At 45.4% G+C, this 16,905-nt stretch overlaps 1 protein-coding gene across 1 annotated transcript; it reads right to left on the bottom strand.

Annotated features, from left to right (window-relative positions):
- Window positions 1–230: 230 nt before the first annotated feature.
- Window positions 231–16,535, bottom strand: LOC134308018 (dynein axonemal heavy chain 8-like; the record flags this gene model as incomplete). Its single annotated transcript, XM_062990621.1, has 31 exons — window positions 231–541; window positions 640–741; window positions 1,267–1,383; window positions 1,457–1,612; window positions 1,708–1,860; window positions 2,247–2,320; window positions 2,399–2,601; window positions 3,552–3,670; window positions 4,017–4,138; window positions 5,229–5,419; window positions 5,498–5,750; window positions 6,644–6,749; window positions 6,837–7,019; window positions 7,503–7,658; window positions 7,740–7,895; window positions 8,281–8,452; window positions 8,529–8,656; window positions 9,718–9,855; window positions 10,379–10,594; window positions 10,685–10,852; window positions 11,666–11,842; window positions 11,922–12,025; window positions 12,109–12,227; window positions 12,840–13,066; window positions 13,219–13,383; window positions 13,978–14,131; window positions 14,218–14,348; window positions 14,426–14,548; window positions 14,781–14,973; window positions 16,085–16,248; window positions 16,325–16,535. Coding segments are annotated over 31 exons (4,846 nt in total), but the record flags the coding sequence as incomplete, so codon positions are not given.
- Window positions 16,536–16,905: the final 370 nt, after the last annotated feature.

The raw sequence follows: 16,905 nt of genomic DNA on the forward strand, positions 1-16,905 counted from the left end.
GTCCTGACCATTGAAGAACAGGGTGAAAGGGGTTAACAAAGCATGCAGAGAAACAGATGGACTACTATATGGTAAGTGGAGCTGATAACATGGACAGTGAGTGTAGAAACAAGGAGGTGGTTTTAATGTTATGCCTGATCGGTGTAAATGTGAGAGTAAAACCCACGTCGTTATTTTATTATTAAGACATTTAACTTCATTGTGAGGTTATTAAGTTTAGTAGGGTTATGCTGGAACAAAAAAGGGCCTTCCCTAAACTGTTGCTGCAAAGATGAAGCACATAATTCCTTAAAGTTTTCTTGGGGTTTCTGGGTGGAGAGTGAGGTGTTGTGTTCAGGTGAGAGTGTGAGTGTGTGTGAGCAGCTCTGATGGACTCTTACGTGATATCAGCGTTGGGATGCAGACCGAACACTTGAGGGGTGTCGACGTAGGGCAGAGTGTGAATATACTCCAGGTATTCCTCCACCGTCTTACACACGGGAACATTGTAGTCGGTGTAGAAGCAGAACGAGGGCTCGAACAGCCGGTCGCCGAACCACACCTGGTAATCAGAGCGGCGGTTACGATTAAAAACGTCTCTCGTACATCATACGCTAACGTTATTATATTTATTATTAGGTTGGGGGGGTCGTGTGTTACTCGTGCAAAACAGTTCAGAAGTCGTTTGTCGTAGTCGTCCGTCACTCTGCCTCCGTACTGCACCTCTCCCAGCATGTAGCGCACGGTGTCCCACGACACGCCCTGCAGATAAACAAGCCAAACTGGTCAGCACGAGCAAAGGACACACACTGAACCTAGTGACCCGCCCTGCTCCCCACTGTAAACCTGATCAGCTCCCTCAGTACAGAGCATTCTAATCAGACATGGAGCTCATAATCAGATTATTTAGACGCTCTACGCCTGAATTTACAAATAAACGTCACTCCTGCACCTTTATACAAATTAAACATCAATGTGAATTTATTTACATGTCAAAGGAACTCCGTTAGTTGCTCTGGATTGATTCATCCGCCACGTTTGTAGTTTTTTGTGAGCAAAGTTGTGCCGCACTGAATGCTGGGATTGCCTTCAGCGCTAAGGAGACGCTCAGTCAGATCATCACTCAGAATTAAGGCGCCTCAGTAGGAGCATTTTAAGGGAGCTAAGAATTTAGACACGCCCTCTTCTCGGGAGTGTAGAATGATGGGAAACGCGTCTATGTACAGAGAGAGCTCGGTTTCACACAGACCCAAAGACTTTTTATCAAAGTAAGACATTATTCCGAACCTTTTTGGGACTGCACTCATCCAAATGGTTCTGGATGAACTGCACACTGGAGCTGAAGTCTGCCGAGTTGAACTCGTACGGAATATTCCAGCCCAGGGGTCCGAACTTGCGACGTTCCTGCGTAAAAAAAAGGTGAAGACTGTGTAATTCTGGGAAACCACGTATCCTGTAAGCGCCAGGTCGTTCCTACCTGCACCACCGTGTGCAAGAACGCGACGCTGTACAGCAGCGGCTTCCACATGGGCAGGTTGCTGACGTCCAGCTGAGTCTGAGAGATCCCGACGAACGTTCGCTTCAGTCCGGCTTTCACTCCCTGAGGAGGATCGTTGGAGAACTTGATGGAGGACTAAAACGACAAGAAGATTCTTTGATGATGATGATCGGAGACCTCGACCCCCTGGTTTCCCCCAAGTTTCCCCCCTGTTGATGATGTTACATTACCTGCAGCAGCGTGATGGAGAAGCGGTCGTGTGGCTCCGTGGTGATCCACACCCTGAAGCTCTCATGAACGTTCTCCACTGTGCTCACGGTGTCCAGCAGCTCGTCCATGAACTCCAGACCCAGGTGGCAGTTCTGCAGCAGGACCCAGCCTCCCTGTGGACCACAGACGGTCAGACACACAATTACTGGTGATGAGCTTTAAACTGAATGTATGACAAGAAGGTTTGTAAGGTCTTCTAAATAAGACTTGATGTTTGCTCCATACAGAAATGCTTTAGTCATGGCTATGCCAGGTCAGGGTCACGGCAGGTCCGGTTTCACAGACCGCATACTGGGTGCAAGGACTTCCTTCTATCCCTCCTCCCTCAGACACAGCCAATCATGTATGTGCAGACACCCTGTCAGCCTATAGCATCACTGAGACTGGAACCCCAGTACCCTATACCAGTTCTCAGACTTATCTTTAGTGTGATTAAATCTTATTTACACAGGATTTAATTTCTGAATATAATAAACGTCTCTGTAGGTAGTGTTGGTACCTGTGCGATGGACATCTGCACCAGCCTCCTCGCATGCACTTCCTGTCCCTGTCCCATAGATATAGCTCTGCATTCTAAACAAGCAACCCAACATACAGTAAAAAACAGTCCTCCACTTTTTGCTCCACTGTAATTAGTTACGGCTTTATTACCGAGTCTGAGTTTCTTGGAGAGAGCTTCTATCTGGTTGGTTGGATCCGAGCCCATGGAGAGGAAGCAGATCAGAGGGGTACGAGGGTCGCTCTCCCCCCACGTTGCCTCCAGATTGAGAATAACAGACTGGGCGAACCTCGTGCCCAATGCGTGCCCTACGTAGCTCCTGGCCTGAGACAGCGTGCGATCTGGACTCCAGGATCTGTCACATGACATTTGTTTAAATTCACTTCATTCACAATGGTGGTGCTTTAAAAGTCCTGGTCTGCTGATACTGTAATGATCCACACATGGTTAATCACAAGCGGTGATTAATTTTCATCCTCTTTTTAACTGAGAAAGCAATTTAATGAATGGTTCTGTTAATAAACACTGAAACTATCACAAAAGTAGATTTAGGGCACCCGGGTGGCACAGCGATATATTCCGCTAGCACACCAGTGCTGGGACTCTAGCGGGCACAAATGTGAGACAAAATTGGCAATCGAAGTCTGTTGTGTGGGAAAAGACGGGACTAAAAAGTAGGCGAGGTCTTCGATGCTGTGTAAGGACCCTGATAAGTAGCCCGAGGCGCGTGATATCCGGCCTCATGTGCCAATCCACTGAGGCGTGGGCAAATAAGAAGGGGTTAAGGGACTGTGCACGCGTCAGAGGGGGCATGGGACAGGCGAATATACCCTCCTCGGACGCAGTCGGGATCCCCAGCGGTGGAAGACTAATTTGCTATGCTAAATCGGGAGAAAAATGGGAGAAAATAAAAAAAGTAGATTTAGATTTAAGATCTACAGCATCTTTAAGGTCACCCCATCTGAAGTCATAAAAATAAATACATTATTAATATCAGGAGTAAGGAGAGCTGAACTTTTCTCTGGTTTGGAGTAATGGCATTAACCATCATGAGCAAATCAGAGCTCATGTATCTGAATGAGCCCATTTACTTAAAACACAGAATCAGACCTGATCCAGACCCAGACCCATCTTCCAAGTAAAATGAGGTGCATTCTGCTAAATTTTACAATGATTGCACGGCTGATGATGCTTTTTGATGATGTCTTGAGTTGATGTAACTCTTGATGTAAAACTTTTGGCATCAAATTAATTTGCAGCAGCCAGAGGGAGAAGAATCGTACCCTTAGACGACTGATATTGTACCTGATAAGCAGTAATTTGTGGAAGATCTCCAGTGAATCATTATAACCATCGGGAATCACTGCGTCCTCTGGTGCGTCCATATCGAACCACGCCTTCCAGCCCTTTTCATTCCGGGACACCTTTGTGTATGAACAGGAACGTGTGCATAAACATCAATATAATAATACTATTTATTAACTGTATGCCAATAAAACTCAACACAAATGTGTAATCATCATTATTCATAGGCTACAGTGTGTCAGAGTAAAAAGCAAGCTTTGGGTATCAACTGGAAGGCTGTGAGTTTAAATCCCTTTAGTAGGGCCCTTAAATCTCTTGGTACAATGACTGACCCTGAGCTCTGACCACAGCTTTCAAACAAGTGTTCATATTTGTTTAAATCATTTTTCTATCTGCACATTTTTTGGTGAATTTGCCATTAGAAGTTATTATATTATAAAGCACATTTTACAGGATGTTACTGACCTGGCTCATGATGTTGGTGAACTGGGGCAGTTTGCTCAGCTCAACCAGGTTCAGCCATGTCATGTCCAGAATCCAGCGGAAGGGTTTACGAGGACAAGCTTTGAGATCCAGGGCGGCACCACCTTTAAACAGAGAGAGTGAAACAAAATTCAGATAAACAATCACTGTGAAATGTTCTCAGTTCTGCTCTGATAAACTGAACCTGGCTCCAAACATCAGAGGGATCCACAACCATTAATCCTTATATTTCACTGTAAGCTGTCGTGTCAAAGTGGGGACATGAAGAAATACTACTTTTTCAGTGTTGTAGGGAGTTTTAATGAACGTTTTAAATTATATCTCCCGAACTCGTTATTAAATCAATGTGCAGGATATTTTGCTTAATTAAAAATGCATTTTAAGGCCGCTCAGGTGGCGCAGCGGTAAAAACACGCGCTAGGACACCAGAGCTGGGATCTCACATACATCGTATCGAGTCTCGGCTCTGCCTGCCGGCTGGGCTGAGCAGCCACATGGACAACGATTGGCCTGTTGTTCATATAGGGGTGGGATATTAACCCGGATAGGGACTCTCTCATAACTGATGCAACTACGACCTCTGCTGACTGATTGATGGCACCTGCACAGAGACTGGGAGAGAGTGCGCTGATCAGGGTGTGTCTCTCCGTACACAGTGCTGATCCGCACTGCACTCGTCAAAGTGTAGGTGATGAGATGCATACGGCTGCTGCCCACGTGTCGGAGGGGGCGTGGGTTGGCTTCGTTCTCGCACTTAAAGTTGGGAGAAAAAGGGAGACAATGCATATACAGTATATATATTATATATATATATATATAAATATAAATAAATAAATATATAAATGCATTTTAAAGATTCCTGGGGACAGAAATGGCACCGATTCGGCGGAATGGTCCTACAATACCGTCACAGTATCGTCAGGTTTAAACATTACAGCAATGAAAACATGTTACTTCCAAAAGAGTTCAGCTCTAGGTCTACTACTGCATACAATCTTCTATAAGAACTCATCAATGCTCCTTTTATATCCTGTCAGGACAGCATCGCCTGCTTTGTGTTGTTTTTACCGTGTTTACAGTGTTAATTTGCCCTGTGCGAGTTAAAAATGAGTTTAGGGCATTAAATTAGAAAGTTAAAGAGACAGAGGGATAAATATTCCCTCGTGTGCTGTAGCTTTCTGTCTCAGGTGGCACCTTTAATAAGAATCTGGAACTCGCTGTGCTTGATGTTGCCCTTCTGCAGATCGATCTTGAGAGCCAGCAGCAGAGTGAAGATGAACTTGTGATTCTCGTACAGGCCTCGGACCGTGTATCTGAACACCTCGTACGTCAGACAGTCGATGATGTTAGCGATGCGCTTCTGGGTCAGGGGGGTTTTTTCTGACCTGGAAAAGATTCACTCATAATTAAAATACGCACTCATAATAAAGTGGTTACAGATGGAGGTGCGGGGTTAACGGCACCTCGACATGGAGAGGTCGAAGATCCTGAGGAACTGGGCGAGCGAGGTCTGGTACATGACGTTGACCATGCTCATCTCTGTGATGAGGAAGTAGAGGATGCTGCCGCGGGACGCCGCGGGACGGTACTCCTCCTGAGCGGCGAGGATCTTCGTCTCCGTCTCGGTGGCCACGTTGAGCTTCTCGCTCACCTCCGCTGCTGTTTCCTTAGTGACTCTCAAGATCCCGATCATGGACTCGTCGTCGACCAGAGAGCCTGAACAGACAGAGACGGGGGTGGACTAAACAACAAGTCTATTTTCATTTACAAGACCTCTAAAAGTTTCTTTATTACTTACTCAAATAACTTACGGTGACCTTGTGCTACATGGACCAGTAAGTTTACTCAAGTTCAACCGGTAATTGTGATATTTGTAAGAATCACAGTTGTGTCCAGTCAGCACATTATTAACCCTTTAATGGTCTGCTCAACCATTTGTCTGAGTTTACTTTGAGTCTAAATACTTGGGTAAAAATAAGCTGTATTTCTTGTTTGGGCCAGATCTACTCCTTGGTTGACGTGTTAGTTTACTCCCAAAAAACTAAGAAAAGAAAGTAAATTAAATAAATAACTTTTTAACTTTTCATTGCTGAGACCATGCTGGTTTCCCATGCCAGCAGAGAGCTGGACACATCAATCATCTGCGCCTCCGTGCCCCCTCTGTCAGCCAGCATAGCAACACAGAAGGACATGACTCTTTATTTATTTATGAGGATTTTAACATCATGTTTGACGCACTTCATTCATCAGTTCACAGGTTTAATATCAAACACAGTCATGAACAATTTTGTATCTCCAGTTCACCTCACTTGCACGTCTTTGTACTGTGGGAGGAAACCGGAGCTCCCGGTGGAAACCTACGCAGGCATGGGGAGAACATGCAAACTCCACACAGAAAGGACCCAGACCGCTCTACCTGGGGATCAAACCCAGGACCTTCTTGCTGTGAGGCGACAGTGCTACCCACTAAGCCCGACATGGTAAATTCATTCCGCCACGTTACAGTAGCGGTTGTTAGACCTGATCTGTTACAGATGAATACATGAATATACTCATGACTTCATGACTAAATACTAAATTATTATTTTGGTATGGTCTTATATACGCACCTTTTGTGGTGCTGAGCTTGTAAAGCAAATTATCCTCCAGCTCTTTCATCTTCCTCTTGTTGGCCGTGACGTCCTGCATCAGATTCAGCCTCTCAGCCTCCAGTTCCTGTGTAACATCAGTCAGTGATGGACCGGCTCATTATTTATCACTGAAAGGAATGTAAGGGATGACGTGAAACGTGTGCAGACGTACGTATTTCTCGGTCAGGATGACTCTGCCCAGCAGCTGGTTCTCCAGGCCCTTCATGGTCACGGTGAAGTCGATGATGGAGGTTTTGGCACAGACCTCGGGCGTGTAGGACGGGTTGGGCAGCTTGGTGGCGATGTAGAGTTGGAAGCCGTCCATCACGTCGATCTCTTTGTCTCCGACTTTAACCTGTCGTACGCAGTGTTTCGGTTAACACTGAACAGGATATGCAGGCACGTCCTGATGTAAAAGCTCTGGTACCCACCTACATCTGCCCTGTGATTAATCCATTCATTGTTTATTTATTTACATGCATGGGCAGTGGTAGTTCAGTGATTAAGGTACTGGACTAGTAATCATACGGTTGTCTGTTTAAGCCCCATCATCACCAGGCTGCCACTGTTGGGCCCCTAAGCAAGGCCCTTAATCCTTAAATGCTCAAACTGTATTCAGTCATAATTGTAAGGGCCTTTGGATGAAATGTGATAGAAATGATTGACATGTAGGGCGGTTGTAGCCAAGTGGTTAAGGTACTGGACTAGTAAGCAGAAGGTCGCTGGTTCAAACCCTACCACTGCCACTGTTTGGCCCTTAAGCAAGGCCCTAAACCCTCAATTGCTCAGACTGTAAGTCGCTTTTGCTAAATTCCGGAAATGTAAATGTAACGCTCACCTTGTAGGAGGATCCAGACTTGATGAAGTTCTTCTCCAGCACGTTATCCAGCGCTGGGTCCAGCTCCTCGGGTACATCCTCGATGAGCAGAGGGCGACCCAGGGACAGGCTGTCCTCCAGATGGGTGCGGAAGTACTTGTGATTCAGAGACGTGACCTTGGAACGATACGGAGCGTTCGTTAGCATCATGTCGTGTACCTAGTGCTGACGTTAGCTAGCCTGAGCCACGGATCTGACCTGGAGCTCGTTGGCTTTCTCCTTCTTCTTGATCCAAGCCTTGCCCTGAGTCTGGGGGTCGATGAGGAGGGGGAAGCGGGTAGCTTTGGTGACAATGATGCCGTTCTGCACCGACAGGTCATCACCCGGAAGGCCCTGCAGATTCCACTCGCTGATCTGAACGAGGGGGGAGAAGATACCACCTGTGAGGGTCTTCCATCAACATTCCATCAACAGCCTTCACTGATCCCACTCTCATCAGGCATCAGTACTGACTACTGATTAATCAGGGCTTCTCTTTACACTCAGAACATTTACTGTTTTGTTTTGGATTCATCCAATCATAAGCTTGCTGGTTCAAGCCCCACCTTTGCCAGATTGCTGCTGTTGGGCCCTTTAGCAAGGCCCTTAACCCTTAATTGCTGAGACTGTACTGTCACTCTACTCTAAGTCGCTTTAGATAAAGCACCAGTACCAGCACTGTAACCAGAACTGAGTATCTAGGACTAAATCCCACATCATGTAGGTGGTATTAAGACCAGGATGTTAAATAAAATCCTACTGTGGGCTGGTCCACCAGCATGGAGATCAGGTTCAGGTTTTCAGTGAAGGGAATGTTCTTCTTCGTGAGCTCGTCCTCCCAGATCTCCTTCAGCAGCATGTTACGGAACTGTTGGTTGAACGGACCACAGTAGGACAGGAAGCCGGTCAGCTGCAGGACGTCTCCAACCAGCCTGAGAGCAGAGCAGAGACAGACACGTGAACCTCGGTTCGACCCCAGGAGCCGTGGAGAGACTGAGAGAAACCTGCCTGCTGATCTGTGAGGTGAACTCTCTGCTCTGCTCGGTCCAGCGCACTTTCTCCCCGCTCAGCCCGTCGATCAGAGCGGAGGCCGTCTGCATTTTATTTCTGCACGATTCGGCGTCGTTCAGCAGATCCTGAAAACAGTTAACGTTATTCCAGTGTCTCGTAAGCATTAGATGCACGTTTACACACACAGTGATTTGTGAAATAAAAAGGCCACGAAATGCTCTGATTGGGCCCCGGGTATTAGGGAATGTGGACTTGGATCAACAGCTAATGTTAGTACTGTGGTACCTTGTAACTGTACGTCCCCTAAACTCAAAATCTGAAACTCGACGGCCTTCTTTGAGAAATTTGTACCCTTAAACTCAACGTTTCCCTCAAACTCAACGTGTGCTTTGATCAGCGCTTGGCTTGAGCGGTGTGGTAAGATGTCATGTGAACATGAGCTGAATCTGCATTAGTGTGGAATAAGCGTCAGATCCAGGGTTACAGCTCCACATGATTCTCCTTCCTGTTTCACTTTGTGTTACAGCTCCAGCTTCTGAGAAATGGTGAGAATCAGAATCAGCTTCTCCCAGAGTCTAAAACTCTTAACTTAATGTATTAAAAGAACAACATAAAAACACTAAACCTCTCTTCATTATTACTGCTCATAAGTTCTCTCCACTCATTAAAAAGCATAACAAAACAATAAAGTAAAGCTAAAGTGCAGCTTTTATTGCATTTTTAACAGTTAGTAATTGTATTTCAGTGTGTTTATATTATATTTGTGTTATTTTCAGTGTTTAAGAGTCAAAAACAACCTCATTATTTTACATGAGACTAAAATATCTGCAGCTCACCGGGACCATGGACGCATTAACAGGTTCCCCAAACATCCTTATGGGGGAAAATACCTCGAAACTCAACGTCTTTAAAACTCAACGCCACGCCCAGAACCGACTGACGTTGAGTGTCTGAAGTGGAGTCTGACTGGTGACTGGAAATTTAAGGTGGTAACTGCAGTCTGATTGGCTACAGTGAATTTTAGTGCAGGTAGATGGACTGATTAGGTAGGAAGCGCTCACACACACACACACACACACACACACACATACACACACTGAGTGCTTGATCTGTTGAGATGAAAATCCCAGTATCTACAGTTAAAACTGATGTATGATGCACCAGTCACCAGTAGAAGAGGACGTACCTGCTTCTCCTTCATGGCTGCTTCGAATTTGGCCAGCACCATGTCCAGCTCTGCCTGCTTTTCATCCAGCTGGGCCTGAGCGTTAGCCAGTTCCTTATTAGCTGCCGTTAGCCTGTTCTCCTGAACGCTGAGATTAGCCTGGGTAGGAAGAAGGCAGGATATGCCAGTGTTACTAATAAAGTTAGAGAAGAGTCTTGTGTGTGTGTGTGTGTGTTGGGATGCTGGTAACGAATGTGCTTTTGCCGCTGATGAACCAGAAGTGAACATCACACGTTACATTTAGGTGCAGGGGTATCGTATATTACGCTCGCCCATCACAGCTGAGATCTGGGACTGGCACCCTGCTCTGCAATGGACTGGCACCGAGTTCAGGGTATTCCTGTCTCGAGGTTAATGAAAATTAAATTTGCGATCGTAGCCCAAAATCAAACCCCCTGCACCACTCCAGCTCACAATTTAGGAGTCTAATGACTGGCAGTGATTTTAGTCTTGCTGCCTCAGCATGTCCATATTTATAATCACACAACACACAAAAGTGAGACCTGTAAGAAAAGCCTTTAATCTTTGAGTTTTTAATCGTATAGATTGTATATATCCATGATTAATAAACCACCGTATGTATTTTGAAGTGATTTCTGTGGGTCCGGCTCTCGTGTTTTACCTTCAGTGGCAGCACCTCCTTGTTGATGCTGAAGAAGGTGGCCATAGCCTGTGTCCAGGACAGCAGACCCGCCACGTTTCCGCACACTTTACTGGCGTTCTCCAGCGTGTAATCCTCCATCTGGAAGTACGGCTCCAGCAGCTCCATCGTCTCTTCGGTTATCGTGTCCTTAGGAAACTGCTGCAGTGACGTCAGGAAGCCGCCGCCGCTCATCAGCTTAGGGGTGAAGAGAGGAGACTCGTATCATTAGTCTCATTAGAACCATCAGATCTCGTGAGGTCCTGCACGGTGTTTCAGGGATTTTACCTTCATGGCTTCGCTCCAGGAGGGCTTAAGGCAGTGCCTCTCTGGATCCATGACGACGGGGTCCAGCTTCTTGCGGAAGAGAAGCAGACAGCAGTCCATAATTCTCATGATTAAATGTGGTGGCTTGGACAGTTTCCTCACTGTTGCGATATCGGCCGGTTTGATGGTCTGTTAAAGACACGAGGTCAAAAACGATTTACAAATCTAGGATATAGTGGTTTCAGATCCTACAGTCGTTCCAGTGAACAGGACAGGACAAGGGTAGAAAGGACAGGCCACACAAACAGAACCACACACACTCGGCAGGGAACCGAACAAGTCAACTCATAAAACAGAATCAAAGACCCAGAACGACTCTACCCTGTATCAACTGAGTTAATGACAAAAGTTAGAGAGCGCTAGCAGGAGATCTAGCAAATAATTCAGAGGGCAAAGCCAGTCAGTCAGAGGTACGCTGTTAGACGGTGCTTCTCAGGTAGTGAGGAACCTTTAATGAGGCGCAGAAAATGCTTTGAAGTTTAGTTCAGAGAGAACTACGCTTTCTGTCGGCCTGTGTGGGCGTGGCAGGTTGGGTCTCACTTAGCATTGTGCTTCAGAAATCGTTTTATAAGCACCTATAAGCGTTTCCTGCTTATTTCTATTTTAGGTTTCTTCTGTCATTAAAATTTAAAGAGAGGTAACTCTTGGATCTCACTTCTTCAGGTTTGTATATATAGTACAAAAGTATTTGGACACTTCTTTTAATTATCGAATTCATGTGCCGAGCCATACAAACGCTGTCATCTTTCGACTGAACGGGCACAAATTCCCACAGGCATTCTGTATTTCAAAGTCATTTAAAGAGGCTTTATTAGAAAAGCCGCTGTCGTTCTAGCTGAATAGATCAGACGCCACTGTGTGTTTTTAAAATGGGAGGTCTGACAAGCCCATGGTCAGGTGTCCAAATACTTTTGAGCTGCTACATCAGTTTTTGGAACTCACGTTTAAAGCCGCCTCAGCTTTCATGAGTGCAGGTTCAGCCGCCTGCAGCTTCAGCTCTGCCACACCTTTTTCCTTCTCGATTTCCTCCACGATCTTCAGCGCTTTATCCTTCACCACCTGCACCTCGTTTTTGACCACAGAGGCGGCCTCGGCGCTCACAGTCACCTCCTTGAGGACCTGCACGACCAAGTCCATGAGCTCACGATCGATCTAGCAAAGTGAAAACGCTCTGCTCAGTTCTGATCGAATGATGTACCTTGTCGGCTCGGGCCGAGGCCAACGCCAGCTCCTGCTCCTTCACCACCAGGTCTCTGGACAGCTGCGCGACGGATTCGCTGGCTTCCATTAGCTTGGCTAGACCTGGGAAACGAGCAGGGCTTGATCACTCAAACACACTCGTACACACACAAAACACATTACAAATGTACTGGCCTTGTCCCTACCGACATTCATGCGCTCAACAAGAGTGTTGATGTGGGTGTGCTTCTCTGTATAGAGGGTTTTGTATCCATTGATGAAGGACAGGTAGGATTTCGGGGTGACGTGGGCCCTTCGTCTGAATCTGAATAAAAAGAAAGAGGAACAGAAAGGTTGATTCCAGACTTTGGACCACAAAACCTGATCTGTAGCAAAAGAAAGGGACAGATTTCATGAATTCAGCTCGATTATACATGAATACCTTTTGGTATAAGTGGAATTGGTATGACCAAAGGTATCTGGACACCTGACAATGAGCTGTTTAGCTAGAACAATAGCCGATTCTCTAATAAAGCGCTTCAAATGACTCTGATATTACAGTATGCCTGTGGGAATTTGTGCCCGTTAAGTTAAAAGATAACAGCATAGGTTAAACCCTTGATATAAGGTACAAGGGACAGTGGGAGCCTAGTGGATAGAGCTTTGGGCTACCAGTCAATGACTGTCAATGCAAATCCAGGCTCTGTCGTGCAGCCACTGTTGGGCCCTTGAACAAGGCCCTTAACCCATTAAATAAATTCCCTTTAAATGAATGTTAGACGTCATCACTGTGAGATTCGATTGATGAGGCAGCAAAATATGCCCCGAGGACCTGGGTTTGATCCTCGTCTTGACCCTCTTTACTAGTTTGGGTGACTTAGTGTCTATAAAACTGAGGTTCTCTAACATGGCTGTATCTCTAAGTACAGTACGGTACCTCTCAAAGTAGCTCTCGCAGGTGGAGGAGACTCTGTCGTGATAGACGGCCATAGTCTGGACCACCGCAGTCTTCACCTCAGGCGAACAGACCATGTGGAAGTCCGAGAGGAAATACTGGGACACGGCCATCAGGGCTTCACTCGGCCACGGGGTGAACCAGTCCATGGTGCATCCGGATATCAGTCCGGGGAACTTCAGAGAGCGGGAGCGGAACTTCTCCCCCACCTGATCAAAATATTCCACATTATGAAGCGTGTTAATTCACTTCAGTCTTAAAATTACAACGATTTCTGTAACTGCTCTTTTACTGTGAGTGAATCTGACTCACATTCTGAGAGAATAAAATGAAGAGCATCAAACAGAGGGGTGAGACTCACCGGGGAAAAACACAGCACCACATGGAGGTTCTTTTTGGCCCGGGAGATGAAGTATTCATACAGATTATCAAAGGTGGGCGGCACTCGGGGCGTCTCCTTTTTCATTACGGGGATGAGATTCTGTGTTATCTCGTCCAGTTCATCACGAGCAAAAAGGTTCGAGACCTAGAGGAGAAACATGAGAAAGTGAATATCAAGTGCAGTGTGTTTTTACTTCCGCAGAAATGATCCGTATTACTAGGGCTCGACTAAATTCACTGGGAAATGTGCTTCATTTTACGGACGTCTTTACAGTCTTTCATTAATTTATGTCATTAATTAAAAATGTCATTAATTTAAATATTAAAGCTCTTGTCCGTGTTCCACATCTTGGTCATTTTGACTAACTCATTGCAAACTGAATTGCCGTAGGACTGCTAGTGTAAGAGACTTTTCTGTGATGTTGTTTGCTGATAATGAGCGCATTTTGTCCCTTTGTGGATTCCATAATCGAAAGTGTGTTTCTCTACACACGTGATCATCAAACTCTAAAGACGCTCGGTTACACTAGGGCGCCTCACAGTGCGGATTAACCAGTAATCTTGATGCATTTGTACTGCACGTGAATAAAAAATGGTAAATCGCTAAACCGTACATTTTAAATTTCACAGCAAATTACATATTACACGGGGAACGGCTCATTTCACGGTCCATGGCGCCATTCTCACGTCCGTGAATCGGTAGGGACTTAGTTATTAGTGATTAGTGAAGCTGCTTCACCTCTCCAGATGACAAAACATTGTTAAGGTACTCTAGGAAGGCCTCGTCTTTTATCTCGTTGTCCGTGAAGATGAACGTGACGCCTTTTCCTTCAGCGCCGGCCGTTCTGAACAGCACTTTCAGGTCATCCATCAGGTTGCTGATGTTATAGGTTCTGAGTGATACAGGATAAAGATGTAAAAAGTGCAGAATCACTGATATTCTGCAAATCACTCAACCCAGGGAACTACGCCGTCTCACCTAGTGAGTGTAATCTGGAATATCCTGTAACCGGCGATGTACGACGCGAGCCGTGAAAGGCTTTGCTTGCCCGATCCTCCCACTCCCACCAGCAGAGCGCTTCCTCCATCGGTCCTGATGATGCGGGAGATCTGCGGCCGAGAGAAACTAGCAGTTTTTATAAACTCTGGGTTTAAAGGCTGAGCTGTGGTCAGAACTTTACACTGACCTTGATGAGGTGGGTCATGGCATCAGTAAAGAAGACCAGGTCCAGATGTGAGCCCCGAACAGCCTCGTTATACTGGCTCTGATAGAACCGCAGTCTCTCCGACAGGAACTGGAAGTCCGGCACCTGGGAAATATAGCAGAAGTGTGATGTGTGTAAGATTTATACTAGCCCTCGTCCCTTCCCACATGTGCCTGGCTGATCTGTGACACCGGCCAGGTGCTTTACTGTGTATGGAGCATCATGCAATGTCCTGGAGGAACCTCGAGCAGACAGCAGGAGCTGCTGGTGTATTTAATCAGCTCTCATTACAGCCCAGCTGAGACCAGGTCAGGACCATGTTTTAAAATAAACGTACCAGTTCATAGATTTTGGGAGCGTCGAGACAGGCGTCATCAGCCTCCTCTCCTGTAGGCTCTGGAGCCTCTCTCAGGAAGTCCACAAAGTAAGGGTCGGGGTGGAGGTGTGGCACCAAAGCAGGATCCACGTGTTCCTGAATGACCTGGGCTATAGACTTCTCGAACCAGTGCTTATCCTCCTCACACACAAACCTGGAATACACACAGCTAGTCATTAGATAGATAGACAGACAGACAGACAGACAGACAGACAGACAGATAGATAGACAGATAGATTGACCCTAGATAGATAGACAGAGAGATAGACAGACAGACAGAGAGATAGATAGACAGACAAATAGAAAGATAGATAGATAGATAGATAGATAGATAGATAGATAGATAGATAGACAGACAGACAGACAGATAGATAGACAGAGAGATAGACAGACAGACAGAGAGATAGATAGACAGACAAATAGAAAGATAGATAGATAGATAGATAGATAGATAGATAGATAGATAGATAGATAGATAGATAGATAGATAGATAGATAGATAAATAGATAGATAGACAGACAGACAGAGAGAGATAGATAGACGGACGGACAGATAGACAAATAGATAGATAGATAGATAGATAGATAGATAGATAGATAGATAGATAGATAGATAGATAGATAGATAGATAGATAGATAGATAGACAGACAGACAGAGAGAGATAGATAGACGGACGGACAGATAGACAAATAGATAGATAGATAGACAGAGAGATAGACAGACAGACAGAGAGAGATAGATAGACGGACGGATAGATAGATAGATAGATAGATAGATAGATAGATAGATAGATAGATAGATAGATAGATAGATAGATAGATAGATAGGTAGACAGACAGACAGAGAGAGATAGATAGACGGACGGACAGATAGACAAATAGATAGATAGATAGATAGATAGATAGATAGATAGACAGAGAGATAGATAGACAGACAGACAGAGATAGATAGACAGACAGACAGACAGATAGATAGACAGATAGATAGACCCTAGATAGATAGATAGATAGATAGATAGACAGACAGAGAGAGATAGATAGACGGACGGACAGATAGACAAATAGATAGATAGATAGACAGAGAGATAGACAGACAGAGAGAGATAGATAGACGGACGGACGGACAGATAGACAGACAGACAGGTAGACAGACAGACAGAGAGAGATAGATAGACGGACGGACAGATAGACAAATAGATAGATAGATAGATAGAGAGAGATAGATAGACAGACAGAAAGACAGACAGCCAGACAGACACCTTACCGGTCTGCGATGACTCGAGTGCATTCACACTTGAACAAGGACAGGAGGGTGGCGACTGTCTCACACTCTTCTGCTCTGATCTTCAGCATGCCCTGCCAAATCCTGGACAGATCTCTTAGGTTGAAGAAGTAGTGAAACTTTGATGGAGTGGGCAACATCTTCCCCTGTAACACAGTGCAGGAGAGGTTTGGACTCTTTCACCTCACAGGGAGTGATCATTTTACTAACGATGCATTTTACCTTGGTCCATTGCCAGAGAATCCGGGAAGCGGGTACGAGACGCTGTACAGTGTCAGAGATCTCTGGTGTAAATCCTCGACACTGATGGAAATATCCACAGCCAATAATTCCTAATAGAAAAGTACTGGTCAGTTCTCTGTGAAACAGCTTCAAAGGTTTGGCATGAAAAAGAAAGACAGAACCCACTAATAATGAATAATTAAGGTCCTGCCTAATTCAGACCGTGAAAATCACAGCACGGATCGTGAAATGTGCAGTATAAGGCATCCTAGCAATCTTACAGTAATTACATTAACCTACGAGACTTCACTACCTGACCGTGTTTGATGTGTGTTTTACGTATTAAGTGCATTTTGTCCCTTTGTGGATCCATAATGAATGTAAAAGTGTGTTTCTCTACACACGTGATCGTCTCTGTGCTGCACCTCAAAAAGAACAAACCAGTAAAGTTTTCTGCTCTAAATAGTTTGTCTGTGTTCAGTTGATTTCTTTCTTTATAGACTCAGTAAACATTAAAGACGCTCGGTTACATCAGCAATCAGTGTAAAGCAGCTAAAAACACCAAAACATCCCCACATTTT

This window comes from Trichomycterus rosablanca, unplaced genomic scaffold (assembly GCF_030014385.1).
Source record: "Trichomycterus rosablanca isolate fTriRos1 unplaced genomic scaffold, fTriRos1.hap1 scaffold_405, whole genome shotgun sequence".
NCBI classification, from domain to species: Eukaryota; Metazoa; Chordata; class Actinopteri; order Siluriformes; family Trichomycteridae; genus Trichomycterus; species Trichomycterus rosablanca.